This window comes from Lathyrus oleraceus, chromosome 5 (assembly GCF_024323335.1).
Source record: "Lathyrus oleraceus cultivar Zhongwan6 chromosome 5, CAAS_Psat_ZW6_1.0, whole genome shotgun sequence".
Classification (NCBI taxonomy): domain Eukaryota; kingdom Viridiplantae; phylum Streptophyta; class Magnoliopsida; order Fabales; family Fabaceae; genus Lathyrus; species Lathyrus oleraceus.
Window position 1 is genome coordinate 149871714 of NC_066583.1, and position 18443 is coordinate 149890156.

General features: G+C 38.0%; 2 protein-coding genes across 2 annotated transcripts; both read left to right on the forward strand.

Annotated features, from left to right (window-relative positions):
- Window positions 1–691: 691 nt before the first annotated feature.
- Window positions 692–1471, forward strand: LOC127079345 (uncharacterized). Its single transcript, XM_051019742.1, has one exon. It carries the CDS (start codon window positions 692–694, stop codon window positions 1469–1471), a length of 780 nt encoding a protein of 259 aa, XP_050875699.1.
- Window positions 1472–14605: 13134 nt separating this feature from the next.
- On the forward strand, window positions 14606–17617 carry LOC127079121 (vacuolar protein sorting-associated protein 20 homolog 2). The gene is made up of 6 exons (XM_051019546.1): window positions 14606–14942; window positions 15447–15599; window positions 15836–15988; window positions 16253–16336; window positions 17046–17175; window positions 17276–17617. Exons 1-6 carry the CDS (start codon window positions 14841–14843, stop codon window positions 17299–17301), a joined length of 648 nt encoding a protein of 215 aa, XP_050875503.1. The 5' UTR covers window positions 14606–14840; the 3' UTR covers window positions 17302–17617.
- Window positions 17618–18443: the final 826 nt, after the last annotated feature.

The window sequence follows — 18443 nt, forward strand, 5'->3', positions numbered from 1 at the left end:
ATAGGGCCATCAGCTTGAAAATGCCTTATCCTTGCCAAGAGCTTTTACCTTTAGTTGACAAAGAACCTACCTATATCTTCATGACTGATGCAGAGAAGTTGAAGATTGCTTTGACCAAAGCGCAACGAGAAAGTGACGCTTGGAAGAACAAGTATTGAATCATCAACAATGAGGATGAAGAACTTAAAAGGCAATTGAAGATGAAGAATGAAGAAGATCTCTCTAACAAGAAGAGGAAGGTGCAAGAGGATTTATTTTCCTCTGGCGTTCAGTCAGATACTCCTTAAAAGTTGATCATGGACAAATTTGTGCTCGAGAAGACTGAGATGGAAGAACAAATTAAGAAGCTTAACTTGAGACTACTAAGGGAATATACTTAGGACTTTGTTTAGATTTTATTTGGCTTTGTTTATAACTTTTGAAAGTGTACTCAAACTTTGTAACTCTCTTTGATTAATGAAATGACTTTCTTTTGGTCATTGTTATTTGCCTTTTGATGTTTGCAATTATCTCTTAAGTTCCTTGAAACTTTTAAAATTTTCATTTTCATTTTCATTGCATTCATGCATATGTCATCACACTTGCATTTTTTTTCTCAAAAAAAAAACTCATTCACGCCATTTCTTCTCCAATAGTTTCCACACTAAGACCCTTACACCAGTACAACACCGGAGCTCAAGCCCGACATAGAATGGCCGAGAAAGAGCAAGAGATGGAAAGAGTCAACAAAGAGCTTACAGATCTACGTGGGAATATAGGTCAAATCATGAATATGTTGCAAGTAATACATGCAAAGATGGATACTCAACCCACAATTGTTTATGAGATCACCAATCTGGTGATTATTCCTCAGCCAACAGTTACCACTCCAACAACTTGGCCTCCCTTTGGTCTTTCTCATGGTTTTGTGTCTCCTTCTCAAGGACAGACCATTCAGCATACAGTTTCACTAACTACTAAAGTTAATCAAGTGATTCCCACTTTTGCACCCACTGCCATGCACACTCGGGTTCAATCGTACTTCGATGATCATCAACAAGTGTATGATATACCTGATATGTCTGAAGAACGTGATGAAATACATGAAAAGCTGAGAGAAAATGTTGAAACTATTGAGAAAAGGCTGAGAGCAATGGAAGGTGATCAGATCTTTGGTGTTGCTACTAGAGAAATGTGCCTTGTATTTGGATTGGTGATCCCCGCAAAATTCAAGACACCCAACCTTGATCAATATGAAGAAGCTACTTGTCCCAAAAGTCATCTCATTGTGTACTATAGAAAGATGGCAGCTCACGTGGACAATGACAAACTCATGATCCACTATTTCCAAGACAGTTTGAAAGGTTCCTATTCCAAATGGTACTTGACCCTTGATCAGACTCACATTCATTGTTTCCAAGATTTGTCTGATGCTTTAATCAAACAATACAAGTACAAGATGTATCTAGCTCCTGATAAAAGGCAATTGTGAGCATGTCCCAAAAAGATTTTGAATCCTTTAAAGAATATGCACAAAGGTGTAGAGTGTAACACCCTTCTAAAATACCCCAATTATTTAATTAAATTATAATAAACATATAACAATCAGAGTAATTATGCCATTCAAGGGTGTCACACAATTATTCACACCATTCAGCAATATAACAGTCATGCTCTTTTATTAATCCAAAACATAAATATTTGCATAAAACGCAACGGATAGAGATCTCATCAATCATGTACAACATGTAACAATCACATGTAAATTATTCAACAAAATAAAACATCCCATCCCGATGTTACACCTATCAGAGCACGACCCACTAAGGAGACTACACTAGACTCCAAGCATTCGCTTCTACTCAACTCATTTCTCGTTACCTGAAAAATAGTTGTAAGGGTGAGTTCCTCAATCAATATAATAAGCATTATGAAATATCATGTAATGCTAAGTAAATAACACATTAATCACCCTAATCACAACATACAATCAGTAACAGCACATCAACTCAACATCATACTCACACCAACATAAATCACAAGTATAATCTCAAATCATACTCCATAACATCACAAACACACGTATAATATTGGAATACATCCATTCATATTATACGCCATACATACATTATGCAATGAGACTCCACACATGCGGTACCGACTATTCTTGAACATATAGTTCAAGCTCACCGATCCCTCCAGATACGGCTACTAAGCTCACTAGTCCCACTCATTTGAGACCTAGTGACTCACTCACTAATTCCTCACCATGGGAATCAGCTACAGCCCCGAAGGCTAGACTATGCACACTAATCATCTAGTATGCAAACATCAACAACAAACCCACAATGGTTCACTCACTAATTCCTCACTATGGGAATTAGCTACAGCCCCGAAGGCTATGCCATGCATGCTAATCATCTAGCAATGCAACATCAACAGTAATTCAAGAATAAACATATGCTCACACTCTAAGCCATACAACAGTCCATTCACACATACATGCATAATACATACATTCACATCATTATGCATACCATCATACATCATCAACACATGTATCAACACATCATTATCATGTAAATCAATTAAACACAGTATTAGCACACTCTACTAATACCTATACTGCTTAAAACAGCGGGAAATAATCCCTATTACATCATACGCCAACATAGGCCAACTCTCAATTATGTACACAACATTAAAAGCCAATTTTTCCACTCTGTAACAGTGTTAACCGGTTAACGCCCTGGGTTAACCGGTTAACGCAGGCAAAAACACATTTTCTGGCAAAACGCAACAGTGTTAACCGGTTAACGCCCTGGGTTAACCGGTTAACGCAGGCAAAACAGTACATTTTCACAATTCAAAACAGTGTTAACCGGTTAACACCCTGGGTTAACCGGTTAACGCAGACAAAACAACAGTTCCTGCGCTAACACAAGGCAGAATGCAGAATTCTCCGCATTTTCCGCCGTTGGAGGACTTCCGGACCTCCGATTCCGATTCCGTAAAAAGCTACACTCTCGGAAAATCACGACACATACAATCACGGATTCAATTTCAGTTTTTAACACAGTTTAACCAACGTAATTCCAGCATTCACCAATCCCAATTAGGGTCAAATAACGGCTTATCACTACCCATCACATATTATCCCATAATACCCATTAATCGACGATAAACCCCCCTTACCTGAGTTAATTCGGCGAATCTTTGAGCTCCAAGCTTTTCTCTCTTCAACCTTCAGCCCTTGCTCTGTCTCTTTGCCCTTTTCCTCTTTCACGATCGCTTCTCTGTTTTTCACGAAAAACCTTTTTACTCAAAATGGGCTTTTTTCTTTATTTCCAACTTATATATATATTCCAATAATAATAATAATCCAATAATAATAATAAATTTCCAATTATTCAACTAAATTAATAAATATATTATTAACTCAATTTAAATAATTATTTTATTATTATCGGGGTGTTACAACTCTCCCCCACTAAAAGAGTTTTCGTCCTCGAAAACATACCTCAAGCGAACAACTCTGGGTAAGACTCCTTCATCTTACTCTCAAGTTCCCAAGTCACATTGCCACCTGCTGGTCCTCCCCAAGCTACCTTCACCAAGGCAATCTCTTTACCCCGCAACTGCTTCAACTCTCGATCCTCGATCCTCATAGGTGATGTTTCAACAGTCAGGTTATCTCTCACCTGTACATCATCTACTTGGACTACATGCGACGGATCATGAATGTACCTCCTCAACTGAGACACATGAAAAACCTCATGCAAATTTGCAAGCGACGGCGGTAAAGCGACACGATAGGCTACCTCCCCTATCCTCTCCAAAATCTGATAAGGACCAATAAATCGAGGTGTCAACTTCTTCGACTTCAAAGCTCGACCAACACCAGTTATTGGAGTAACACGAAGAAACACATGATCTCCCTCTTGGAACTCAAGTGACTTCCTCCTCTTATCATGATAACTCTTCTGACGACTCTGAGCAATTCTCATCTTCTCCTGAATCAACTTAATCTTGTCTGTAGTCTGTTGAACAATCTCCGGTCCAACCACAGCACTCTCACCGGACTCATACCAACATAAAGGTGTCCGACATCTCCTACCATACAAAGCTTCAAACGGTGCCATACCAATGCTCGAATGAAAACTATTGTTGTAGGTAAACTCAATCAAAGGTAAATAACAATCCCAAGCACCTCCCTTTTCCAAAACACACGCCCTCAAAAGATCCTCTAGTGACTGAATCGTCCTCTCAGTCTGACCATCAGTCTGCGGATGATATGCAGAACTCAATCTCAGCTTAGTTCCCAAAGCCTTCTGCAAACCTTCCCAAGACTTCGATGTAAATCTAGGATCTCTGTCCGAAACAATACTAGACGGAATACCATGCAAACTTACAATCTTCTCAATATACAACTCGGCTAATCTCTCTAACGGATAATCCATTCTGATCGGAATGAAATGAGCCGACTTTGTCAATCTGTCAACAATCACCCAAATAGCTTCAAAATTCTTATTTGTCCTCGGCAAACCAGAAACAAAATCCATACTGATACTATCCCACTTCCACTCTGGAATAGCCAACGGTTGCATTAGCCCAGACGGCTTCTGATGCTCAATCTTCGACTTCTGACAAGTCAAACAGGAATAAACAAAACTCGCAATTTCTCTTTTCATTCCCGGCCACCAAAATAACTTCTTCAAATCATGATACATCTTCGTAGCTCCAGGATGAATACTCAATCCACTACGATGTCCTTCCTCAAGAATACTCTTCTTAAGCTCAGTAACATCCGGAATACACACCCGATTACCAAATTTCAAAACACCATTCTCATCAACTCTGAATTCACCACCTTGACCTTGATTCACTAAAGTCAACTTATCAACCAAAAGCATATCGGATTTCTGACCCTCTCTAATCTCATCCAGAATACCACTCGTTCATTTCAACATTCCCAATTTAACACTATTGTGAGTACTCTCACACACCAAACTCAAATCTCTAAACTGCTCAATTAAATCCAATTCTTTAACCATTAACATAGACATATGCAACGATTTCCGACTCAATGCATCAGCTACTACGTTTGCTTTACCCGGATGGTAATTCAAACCAAAATCATAATCCTTCAGAAATTCTAACCATCTCCTCTGTCTCATATTCAGCTCTTTCTGATCAAACAAATACTTTAAACTTTTATGGTCACTGAAAACCTCAAATCTTGAACCATACAAGTAATGCCTCCATAACTTCAGAACAAACACTACAGCTGCCAACTCTAAATCGTGCGTCGGATAGTTCCTCTCATGAATCCTCAGTTGTCTCGAAGCATAAGCTATAACCTGCTTATTCTGCATCAACACACCACCCAAACCCAACAATGAAGCATCACAGTAAACCTCAAATGGTTCCGACGAACTCGGTAATATCAGAATAGGAGCACTAGTTAACCTTCTCTTTAACTCTTGGAAACCTTCTTCACATTTTGAGTCCCAAACAAATGCTTGCCCCTTTCTAGTCAACATCGTCAACGGTAACGCCAACTTAGAAAATCCCTCAATGAACTTCCTATAATAACCAGCCAATCCAAGAAAACTTCGAATCTCAGCAACAGACTTCGGAGCTTCCCAATTAGATACCGCTTCTATCTTAGAAGGATCAACAGCAACACCACCTCTTGAAATCACATGACCAAGAAAACTAACTTCTCCTAACCAAAATTCACATTTGGATAGTTTAGCAAATAACTTCTTTTCTCGGAGAACTTCCAAAACCACTCTCAAATGCTCAGCATGCTCTTCTTCAGATTTCGAATACACCAAAATGTCATCAATAAACACCACAACAAACTGGTCTAGATACGGGTGGAAAATCCTATTCATATACTCCATGAATACTCCAGGCGCATTAGTCACACCAAAAGGCATTACAGAATACTCATAATGTCCATACCTTGTTCTGAAAGCAGTCTTCTGAATATCCTCAGTTTTCACACGTATCTGATGATACCCAGATCTCAAATCTATTTTGCTGAACACACTCGCACCAACCAACTGATCCATCAAATCATCAATCCTCGGCAAAGGATACCGATTCTTGATCGTCACTTTATTCAGTTGCCTGTAGTCCACACACAACCTCATAGTACCTTCTTTCTTCTTAACCAATAACACTGGTGCACCCCACGGTGACACACTCGGACAAATAAACTTCTTATCCAACAGATCTTTCAACTGACTCTTCAATTCGGTTAACTCAACAGCAGACATACGGTACGGAGCCATCGATATCGGCCTAGTACCAGGTACCAAATCAATCGAGAACTCAACTTCACGCTCTGGCGGCAATTCATTCACTTCTTCAGGAAACACATCAGGAAAATCACACACCACTGCTAGATCGCCAATCACCAATTTATCTTTAGCCTCTAAAGTCGCTAACAGCATAAACAACTCTCCCCCATCTGCTACTTCCTCATTCACCTGCCTTGCTGATAGAAACAAACTCTTTCCTTCCTCACTCTCAGGAAATATCACAGTCTTATCAAAACAGTTGATAGAAACTCGGTTAAACACCAACCAGTTCATACCCAAGATAACATCAATCTGCACTAGTGGAAGACACGCAAGGTCTATCCCAAAGTCTCTACCAAAAATACTCAAAGGACAATTCAAACAAACTGAAGTAGTAGTCACTGAACCCTTCGCAGGAGTATCAATCACCATACTTCCAAGCATCTCAGATATCTCTAACTTAAGTTTCACAGCACAATCCAAAGATATAAAGGAATGAGTAGCACCGGTGTCAATAATAGCTACAAGAGGAAAGCCATTAATATAACACGTACCTCGGATCAAACGATCATCTGCAGAAGTCTCAGAACCCGATAAGGCAAAGACCTTGCCTCCTGACTGATTCTCCTTCTTCGGCTTAGGACACTGTGGACTGATATGACCCACCTCTCCACAGTTGAAACAAGTCACCGTCTTCAACCGGCACTCTGCAGCCAAGTGACCACCTTTGCCACACTTGAAACACTTCATCTCAGCACTGGTACACTCATGGACACGATGTCCAGCCCGACCACATCTATAACACTTAACAGGGGCACTGGAGTCTCCCCCACTAGGCCTCTTCATCCCACTCTGTCTCTGGAAACCTTTGCCAGTTGCATACGGTTTTCCACGATCATTCTGATTCTTGCCTTTCCTATCAACCCTCTGCTGATAGCTCTCTGCTCTGGCCTTGGTATCCTGTTCAAAAATCCTGCAACAGTCAACCAAGTCAGAAAACACTCTGATCCGCTGATATCCAATAGCCTGTTTGATCTCGGGACGCAACCCGTTCTCAAACTTCACACATTTCGAAAATTCTCCAGCAGCCTCATTATAGGGAGTGTAATACTTCGACAGTTCTGTGAACTTAGCAGCATACTCAGTAACAGACCTGTTACCCTGCTTCAATTCCAAAAACTCTATCTCTTTCCTTCCTCTGACATCCTCTGGAAAATATTTCCTCAGAAATCTCTCTCTGAACACAGCCCAAGTGATCTCAGCATTCCCAGCATTTTCCAACTCAGTGCGGGTAGCAACCCACCAATCATCAGCTTCCTCTGACAGCATATGCGTACCGAACCTGACCTTCTGGTTATCGGCACACTCAGTCACTCGGAAGATTCTCTCTATCTCCTTCAACCACTTCTGAGCGCCATCTGGATCGTATGCTCCCTTGAACATTGGAGGATTGTTCTTTTGGAACTCACTCAGTTGACGAGCAGCTCCCATTCCAACAACATTCGGATTTCCTCCAAGTACTCCAGCTAGCATACCCAGAGCCTCAGCAATCGCAGCATCATCTCTACCTCTTCCAGCCATCTCTATTCTGAAAACCCAAACAAACTAAAACAATAAGTACTGATAGGGTTACACAACACCTATCCCGTACAGGGGAAACAGAATAATTACGACTCGACTCGACCGACTATGCTCTGATACCACTAATGTAACACCCTTCTAAAATACCCCAATTATTTAATTAAATTATAATAAACATATAACAATCAGAGTAATTATGCCATTCAAGGGTGTCACACAATTATTCACACCATTCAGCAATATAACAGTCATGCTCTTTTATTAATCCAAAACATAAATATTTGCATAAAACGCAACGGATAGAGATCTCATCAATCATGTACAACATGTAACAATCACATGTAAATTATTCAACAAAATAAAACATCCCATCCCGATGTTACACCTATCAGAGCACGACCCACTAAGGAGACTACACTAGACTCCAAGCATTCGCTTCTACTCAACTCATTTCTCGTTACCTGAAAAATAGTTGTAAGGGTGAGTTCCTCAATCAATATAATAAGCATTATGAAATATCATGTAATGCTAAGTAAATAACACATTAATCACCCTAATCACAACATACAATCAGTAACAGCACATCAACTCAACATCATACTCACACCAACATAAATCACAAGTATAATCTCAAATCATACTCCATAACATCACAAACACACGTATAATATTGGAATACATCCATTCATATTATACGCCATACATACATTATGCAATGAGACTCCACACATGCGGTACCGACTATTCTTGAACATATAGTTCAAGCTCACCGATCCCTCCAGATACGGCTACTAAGCTCACTAGTCCCACTCATTTGAGACCTAGTGACTCACTCACTAATTCCTCACCATGGGAATCAGCTACAGCCCCGAAGGCTAGACTATGCACACTAATCATCTAGTATGCAAACATCAACAACAAACCCACAATGGTTCACTCACTAATTCCTCACTATGGGAATTAGCTACAGCCCCGAAGGCTATGCCATGCATGCTAATCATCTAGCAATGCAACATCAACAGTAATTCAAGAATAAACATATGCTCACACTCTAAGCCATACAACAGTCCATTCACACATACATGCATAATACATACATTCACATCATTATGCATACCATCATACATCATCAACACATGTATCAACACATCATTATCATGTAAATCAATTAAACACAGTATTAGCACACTCTACTAATACCTATACTGCTTAAAACAGCGGGAAATAATCCCTATTACATCATACGCCAACATAGGCCAACTCTCAATTATGTACACAACATTAAAAGCCAATTTTTCCACTCTGTAACAGTGTTAACCGGTTAACGCCCTGGGTTAACCGGTTAACGCAGGCAAAAACACATTTTCTGGCAAAACGCAACAGTGTTAACCGGTTAACGCAGGCAAAACAGTACATTTTCACAATTCAAAACAGTGTTAACCGGTTAACACCCTGGGTTAACCGGTTAACGCAGACAAAACAACAGTTCCTGCGCTAACACAAGGCAGAATGCAAAATTCTCCGCATTTTCCGCCGTTGGAGGACTTCCGGACCTCCGATTCCGATTCCGTAAAAAGCTACACTCTCGGAAAATCACGACACATACAATCACGGATTCAATTTCAGTTTTTAACACAGTTTAACCAACGTAATTCCAGCATTCACCAATCCCAATTAGGGTCAAATAACGGCTTATCACTACCCATCACATATTATCCCATAATACCCATTAATCGACGATAAACCCCCCTTACCTGAGTTAATTCGGCGAATCTTTGAGCTCCAAGCTTTTCTCTCTTCAACCTTCAGCCCTTGCTCTGTCTCTTTGCCCTTTTCCTCTTTCACGATCGCTTCTCTGTTTTTCACGAAAAACCTTTTTACTCAAAATGGGCTCTTTTCTTTATTTCCAACTTATATATATATTCCAATAATAATAATAATCCAATAATAATAATAAATTTCCAATTATTCAACTAAATTAATAAATATATTATTAACTCAATTTAAATAATTATTTTATTATTATCGGGGTGTTACATAGAGAGACTGCATCTCAAGTGGAACCTCCATTAACTGAAAAAGAATTGGCAGATTGGTTCGTCGATACAGTGTGACCATAATTTTTTGAAAGGATGGTGAGAAACGTGACCACAAGTTTTTCTGACTTAGTGGTCGTGGGTATCAAAGTGGAACTTGGCTTAAAAAATGGAAAGATGATTGTTGCAGCTAGTAATTCCAACAACAATAACAATACCAAGAAATTCTCTAGCAGTTTTCATAAGAAAAAGGAAGGAGAAACAAATGCAGTGATGGGTAGTAGAAGAAAGAATCAGTCTTAGAAAAAGCAACAATCTTTTTCTCAACAACAGTATGTACAACAACCACAGTTTGCTCAATAGCCGTGTGTAACAGCTATTACACCAACTTTCAATCAACAAGTCCCAGTGTATCAATCGACTCAAGCAGTTCCGATCTTTCAAACAACACCCAACACTTCAACTTATCAACAAGCGCCTAACGCTCCAGCTTATCAACAAAGGACCCCAACTCCACGCCAAAATGCTCCATTTCAAAATAGAAGACACGGTGGAAAACCTCTGTTTCCTCAAATTCCTATGTCTTACACTAAATTATATTTGTCATTGTTGAAAAAAGGGTTAGTTGTTCCAAGACCTTTGGGACCTCCATCAGATTCTCTCCCACCATATTATAATCCCAATACACATTGTTTGCTCCATGAAAGCGCCCCATGGCATTATTTGGAAGGTTGTTATGCCTTAAAGCATATTGTGAGGGAATTGATTGAGAAAAAGATTCTTTCATTTGGGGATACCGGTCAGAATGTAAAAAATAATCCTTTGCCCGCTCATGGTTCTGTGAATGCTATTGATGATGAGCCTGATGAAAGTCTGATTCTTAATGCATCCAAAATCAAGACTCCGCTCAGAGATTTTCATGCAAAGTTAGTGGAGGCATGTTTATTGAAGAATTGCCACAAGAGTTGTGAAGAATGTACTGTTGGTCCTAAAGGATGTGAAATTGTCCGAAAGGATATTCAAGAATTGATTAACCAAGGTGTGTTGCAAGTAAGAAGTCGTATGAAAAAGAATGAGGTAGCAGTGATTGAACCCATCTTCAATCTACCTGAGTAAAGTACTACAACACCAGTCTTCAACATGCCAGAGCCAGTATTCAACCTTCCAGATTCTACTGTTGTTCAGCCAATTTTCAACATTTTAGAATCAGTTGAACCAATATTCAATATGCCTAAGCCAGTGGTTATCCAAAGGCCTAGTTCTTTTCCTTTTGAGAATACTAAAGCAGTTCCTTGGAAGTATGATACGACTGTGGTTAACCAAAGGTCTGAAAAAGTATGTCAGAAAGAAGGTCTAAAGATTGCAAGCACTGATATAGCAGTGGGAAGCAGAATGACCCGCAGTGGTCGCATTTATACTCCTCAGTTCAACTTGGCTCCGCCAATTCCACCGAAAGAAACCACCACCAATGTTACCGACAAAGGAAAAGGGGTGATCCCAACTAATGAAGGCACTGAATTTATAAGGATTATCAAGAAGAGTGATTACAAGATTATTGATCAGTTGCATCAAGCTCCTTCAAAGATATCCATTTTGTCTCTTCTCATGAGTTCTCCAACTCATAGGAGTGCCTTGAAGAAATTGTTAGCCCAGGCTCATGTCACTCACAACATTACTATTGATCAATTTGATGGGGTTATTGCCAATATTACAGCATGCAACCATCTCAGCTTCAGTAGAGAAGATTTGACGAAGGACGACCAAGACCATAACCATGCTTTACACATATCTGTGAAATGCTAAGAAGATACCCTAACAAGAATCCTTGTGGGCACTGGCTCCTCTCTGAATGTTTTACCTAAAAGGGAGCTCGATAAGTTGGCATATCAAGGGGTTGAGATGAGGCTAAGCGCATTAATTATCAAGACATTTGATGGATCGAGGAGGACCGTCATAGGGGGAGTGGAGTTTTCAATCTTAATTGGTCCACATGTGTTTGAAATTACTTTTCAGGTTATGGACATCAGTCAAAATTATAGTTGTTTGCTTGGAAGGTCATGGATTCATGCCGCTAGGGCCGTGACTTCCACCTTGCACCGAAAAATGAAATTTGTTATTGATGATAAGCTGGTGATTGTGTCCGGCGAGGAAGATCTTATGGTAAGCCACCTCTCTTCATTCAGTTACATTGAGGCTGATGAGGATGCTTTAGAAACTTCTTTCCAAGCTCTTTAAATAACCAACGTTGTCCTTATGTAAGTCGAAGAACTAAAGGGGGAGGGTATTCCATCTTTTGCATCATGGAAGGAACCAAGATCAACCATTGAGGAAGGAAGTCCCGAAGGTTGGGGAGATGTTATTGACGTCAAAATAAAGTTGGACCGTTATGGGTTGGGTTACAAACCTATAAGACCCCAATTTTGACCCTAAGATCCCTTATGATATCTCATCATATGCATTAGCATTGGGATCACATCTTGGCATCTTTCTTACCCCTCATTCATTGGGTTTGTATTGGGAGAGATCACCAAGCACCATTTGATTGTATGATACTTTGTATTTTATCATCTTTACTAACAAAAATACCAAAAATATGTGTTTGTATAAACGAACTCTTTTGTAGGTAGGGCATGTGCTCACCTTTGATCTATCAAGCTCACATATAGGGTTTAAGACCATCAAGGCAAGGAGCTCAATCAAAAATTGGTTTATTATGGCACTAAGCATCATATATGAATCCCTATGGTCTTCACATGTTATTTTGATCAAGAAATCATCAAGAGTTTGGAGTTGGTTTACCTTGGAAACCCTAATTCATATGGGTATCTTGTGTAACTTCTTCAACAAGCTTCTTCACCAATAAAAGTTATCTCAGTCCACAGTCCTTCAATCACAAGGTCATAGAAGTGAAAATAGATTAAATTGTATACATGACAATCTTTTTGAAAACTAGAGAGACAGGTCTCTCAAGCAAGGCTCGGAGTGCGAGTCCCTCGAGTGAGCTTTGGAGGGTGAGTCCCTCAATTGTCAAACGTGGGGAACATGTAAAGCATTTAATGCCATGTCATATGAGTTTGCTCATATCCCTCAATTATCATTTCATCACTCATTTGGGCTACTTAGACCATGGGTTGTCTCTCTTTGGGGTCCAATAAAATTTATCTTAGTCCATAATCCTTCAATAATGAGGCCTGAGAAGGGTGATGTGATTAAATTGTGTGCACAATAACCTTTCTAAAAACTAGAAAGACGCGTCCCTCGAGTAAGGCATAGGGTGGGTCCCTCAAGAGATGTTTGAAAGGTGAGTCCCTCAAGTCTCGAACGCGGGGAATGGGTAAAGCATTAAATGCACTATCATGATGAGTTTGCCTTTGATCTTATTGCATGCGCAAAAACTGAGGCGTATTTGGATTTTTTTTCCTAACCGTTGGCGCATACCTCTGGTAAGGCAATGATAGCCTATGCGTCCTAGGTATTTTGGATTTATAATAAGGGGATTATGATCACTTTCTTCTCCAGGATGTTTCCATTTTCTCAATGCAGATTTATTCCATGGTTCTTCCATCCCAAGTTCAACTTCATCCTCCATCATCATCCCTAGTGCATGTCTTAAAATTTTCCATTTTCCTTCATCCTCTCTTTTTCGGGAATGGAAATTATTAGAGATTTAGATGAGACTGACAATGTGATAGAGCCTTCAACTCGTGTGGATTAGTATATAGATATGTGGATGCATTATGTTATAAACATGAGGCGGTTAGAAGAGAAAATGATTACAAAATCATTGAATTAAGGATGTTTGGAGGTTATGATAATAGTTAAAATTCTACTAGTGATAATGAGTCTATTTCCCCCAAATCTTTCTTAGGAAACTCAAGACCAGTGATGGCATCTAATTCTTCAAATGAACGGGAGTCGAAGATTACAAGACTATTTATACAACCTAAGAAAAAATGGATTTCTTTGGTAAGAGCATAAATTTATCCAGATCAGGGGACAAAAAAGACGTCCTAATATAACAATGTATTAAAGACGAAAGGGTCAACATGGCATCCCTAGCCGACTCCTATGACGAATTCTTCTACGTGCACCTTCATCTTCATGTCATCCATGACTTGGGGGTTGTTAATCCTCTTTACACAAAGTCACCCCTTCTAAGATATCACCCTTTATTAAAACATTTGAGATATTATGTATGAACTTAGAAGTCTCTCCTATCATAGGTCTCCTTTTCGAGCAAGAGCGGCTAAGCCACCCTAGACATCTTGCGTAAGAGGATCCTCTTCACTCTCATTCAAACAATCATTAGAACTTGAAAAATAGTATATCATATAACTTTAAATATCGATAAACATTTTCTAAAAGTTGCATGTAATTTAGAAGTAGAAGCGTGACTTTACAACATTTTTTTACAACTTCGACTCTTGAAAAATGATTTTTAGAATAAAGAGAAAAAAGACTATGCACTGATAGTGTAAAATATTTTTACAGTGTCAACAAATCAGAGATGTGTATCCCGCCAAATCACACATTTAATTTTAAAAAAGACATGGCGGAAAGTTATAATCCTATGGGATGATGGTGTAAAAAAAGATTATACTGATAGTGCACTACCTTTAATCTCTTAGAATAAATTCGTTATATTTTTTATTTATAGTTTGTAAAAAAAATGTTTTCTTTAAATAATATACAGAATAATAACTTCACCGTTAGAACCAGTGTGGCCAGGTTGTCAGCTGTTCGAAACGTCAAAACCCTCTTTCGAAGTTTTTTCCAACTGAAAAAACTAAAAACCAAATACAATATACCTTCAATTCTCATCTTCTGAATTCGATCATCATCACTATTATTCCTCTCTATGATCGATTCGATTCAATCCAACTCCATGCCCAGATTATAAAACATCCTTATCAACACCGCAAAGTCGAAATCGATGGGGAATATATTCGTGAAGAAACCTAAGGTAACAGACGTGGATCGTGCAATTCTAGCTCTCAAGACCCAGAGACGCAAACTTGCCCAATATCAACAAAAGGTTACTTTTTTCGAAACCCTTTTTCCTCTATTTCATTTATGTTCTAACATTTTTATTCTGAACGTGAAATTTTCTCATAGTTTGGATATTAGGACTTATTAGGGCTAAAGGGGAATTGAAGAATTGAATTCTATTTTAGATTAGAAATTATTGAACTCAAGTATAGATCACTCTCTTAATCAAATTAAACTCAAGTATAGATCACTCTCTTAATCAAATTAAACTCAAGTATAGATCACTCTCTTAATCAAATTAAACTCAAGTATAGATCACTTTCATGTTAATTGCATTTGTTTATTGCATTTGTTTTTTGGTATATGTTTTCTATGGTGAAGTTTAGAAGGGCATTTCTGTCATTTTTCTACTCTTGACATTTGGATGCCTTTTTCATATGGTTTTTGATGTTATTGTGATTTAGATGGAACAGTTACATAAGTATTGAAGTATGTACGAGGATACACTACCTTACTTGAGTTATTTTCTTGTGTGTTCGTTGTTTACCAGCTTGATGCTGTTATTGAAGCAGAAAAGCAAGCTGCACGTGACTTGATTCGTGAAAAGAAGAAAGACAGGGCCTTGCTCGCGTTAAAGAAAAAAAAGACACAAGAAGAATTGTTGAAGCAAGTTGATACCTGGCTTATAAATGTTGAGCAACAAGTAATATTTTATTATTCTATCCTTTTTTTTTTAAGTTTGCTTCATTATTTTGTTCTGTTTTATCCAATACTTAACGGCTGAATCTCTGTTTGTTAGCATCTTTCTATGGCTTTATAATTGCCCCTGTCTATGGAACCAATTCAATATTTTTTCTCTTTACGGTGTTTTGTTCAGAATAATTGAGCAACAACACTACTCTCTTTCAACATGTGCTTACATTTATGTTTTGGGTTCAGTTAGCAGATATTGAACTAGCAAGCAAGCAGAAGTCTGTTTTTGAAAGTTTGAAGGCTGGAAATGAAGCGATGAAAGCCATACAAAGTGAGATAAACATTGAGGATGTTCAAAAACTTATGGATGACACTGCTGAAGCTAAAGCTTATCAAGATGTGAGCTTGAGTTCATTCTTATCCTTACTCGTGCTGTTTTTGAAAACTGATTTCCACTTCTAGATTCGTCGCACTTAAGTTTGCTTTTGTGGGAGTCGGGGTTGGTTAGCGATTGAAGCTGTTGTGGTTTTGATCGAGCTATGCGTGCTTTTGGGCTGTTAATATCTGGCAGCTACTTTTTCTTTGGCAACATATCCCGACTCTTTTTTTTTCGTTTACATTTGATACTTGCTGATGTTTTACATGATTTTGTTGAACTTAAAGGAAATCAATGCGGTACTTGGGGAGCAATTATCAGCAGAAGATGAAGAGGAGATTTTGGCAGAGTTTGAGAACTTGGAAACCCAGGTACGAGATTTTGTATTGACTTATATTTTACTCCAATATAATACATTCATATTGTTCCAGCTGTACTGTTGGCTTTTGGCTTTAATCATAGTATATGGAAAGGACATATATATCATTATGCTTCAATTTAGCACTTTTCACTTACTGTACCTCATTGCCGGAGGAATGACATGTTATTGTATTAGCTAAGGTTAGTTGATGGAAGTTCTTCATTTGAGGGTTTAACATCGTTGTTACATAGCAGCTATAGTGTTGCTATAGCACTATACTATAGTGAATTTGAACAAATGACTATTGTTCCACTATACTCTATTTAATACAAAATTTTGTCAAAAAGTGGGACTAAATCACTTTTGCATAGAAGAGTTTGAAAATCTTTGATTTAGTTTTGCTATTTGATGAATCCAAGTTGTTTGTGGTATACGGTACACCATCTAGCATAAATAAACATGTACTGCAACTAACTGCATAATGTCACTGCCTGGTAGTTATGCTGCCAAACATTGAGTTCAATTGTTTGTCCACCACTAAGCAAAGTTTTGAGCTAGTGAATTCAAAATTAGGAATACCATATAAATTCTTATTGCATGACAAACAGAAAAATGTTGATTAATCAAGTTCACAGAAACATGAATATGCAATAAATGCATCATTTCTCCATAAATTCTTATTGCATGACAATTGAATGAATTCATATTATTTCCATCAGCTTGCTGTCGATGATCTTCCTGAAGTTCCTACCACAGTTTCTGAAGATATTGATGAAAAATTGGACCTTCCTGATGTCCCAACCAAGGCACCAGTTGCCACTGAGGCTAAAGAACCTATAAAAAGAAAAGGTATTTTCTCATCCCTCTGAACCTGCCGCCCCTCTCTCCCAAAGAAAACAAAAAAAGTATAGTAAATATTTGCTAACTGATATGGCTGATGTTGCAACAGTTATGGAGGAACCATTGGCAGCTTGAAGAACATTGCGACGGAAACACGTCAACTGCTTTGCAAACCAAAGTGTAGAATCTGGTCTTCTTGTCTGCCTGCACCACTGTCAACTCTCTTGCTTCCTACAGTTACTGGAGTTTTGAATGGTTTTAGTATTTGCAATGACATTTAATTTGTACAGATGTGCATATATGATACTCTTTCCATCTCTATTTGATAAGGCTTGTTCACAAAAATCGAAAAAACAATCAAATGACCAAACAAGTGAAATATTTTTACTGAGCTGTCTTTGAAGTATTATTCACTATTATAAATATATAATGAGATGCAATGACTTGAGAATAGGAGGATGCAATATTTGAGGGGAAAAGTAATCGTATATAAAAAACTTAAAATTACACTAGTTTTTTCCTCCATTTTTGAAGCTGACCCGAAATGAGGAAATGAAGTATATATAAACTTATCAAATGATTTATCATTGAATCGTATAATGAGAAAATCATTCTTTACGTTTGATATTTTAATGTTTTTTAAATGGCAAAATTTCATTTTTTTTTTCCATATTTGGGGTTCAGTTTGGTCCTTCAATTTTAAAAAAATATATTTTGTTCTCTTAATTTTGCAAACTGGATCATAGTAATATTTTCAGTTTAAATGTCAGTTACGACTTTGTGACTAATTTAGCAAACATGAGCTTTTTATGAACTTATTGCAACATATTTTCATTTAAAGAGTAAATGAACTCTGAGCATCTCACATAAATTGTTAGTTATATTGATTTTAGTCAGTACCACGTAATCTTATTGATATTTTAACAAACAGAATTAACAAAATTAAGCCTTTTTAATTAGAAAAACAACATGAATGACTTGATAGTCATCAGCCACAAGGCCACGTCAAGGTTTCACGGCTTGTCCGTGTCTTTTACAGGCCTTCAACCGGTCTGGTAGGAAGAAGAAACATTTTCTTTTCACAAAATTTGTCTCGTTAAGTTTATAAGAAGGTGGTAAGCCAATTTTTTCCGTTTTTCTATAAAGTTCAAGCAATAGAAAGATAACTGAACTCTAGTAATTTTATTATAATCTAAACTATTGCTCTAGTCAAATATTACATACTATACATTGTAAATAATTACCTCTGCCTTGTTAATCGCAGTGAACTATACAAT

Coding starts and splice junctions, on each gene's coding strand:
- LOC127079121 (XM_051019546.1), top strand. CDS start 14,841: ATGGGGAATATATTCGTGAAGAAACCTAAGGTAACAGACGTGGATCGT. Junction 15,989..16,252: donor AAGCTAAAGCTTATCAAGAT/GTGAGCTTGAGT, acceptor TTGAACTTAAAG/GAAATCAATGCGGTACTTGG. Junction 16,337..17,045: donor TTGAGAACTTGGAAACCCAG/GTACGAGATTTT, acceptor TATTTCCATCAG/CTTGCTGTCGATGATCTTCC.
- LOC127079345 (XM_051019742.1), top strand. CDS start 692: ATGGCCGAGAAAGAGCAAGAGATGGAAAGAGTCAACAAAGAGCTTACA.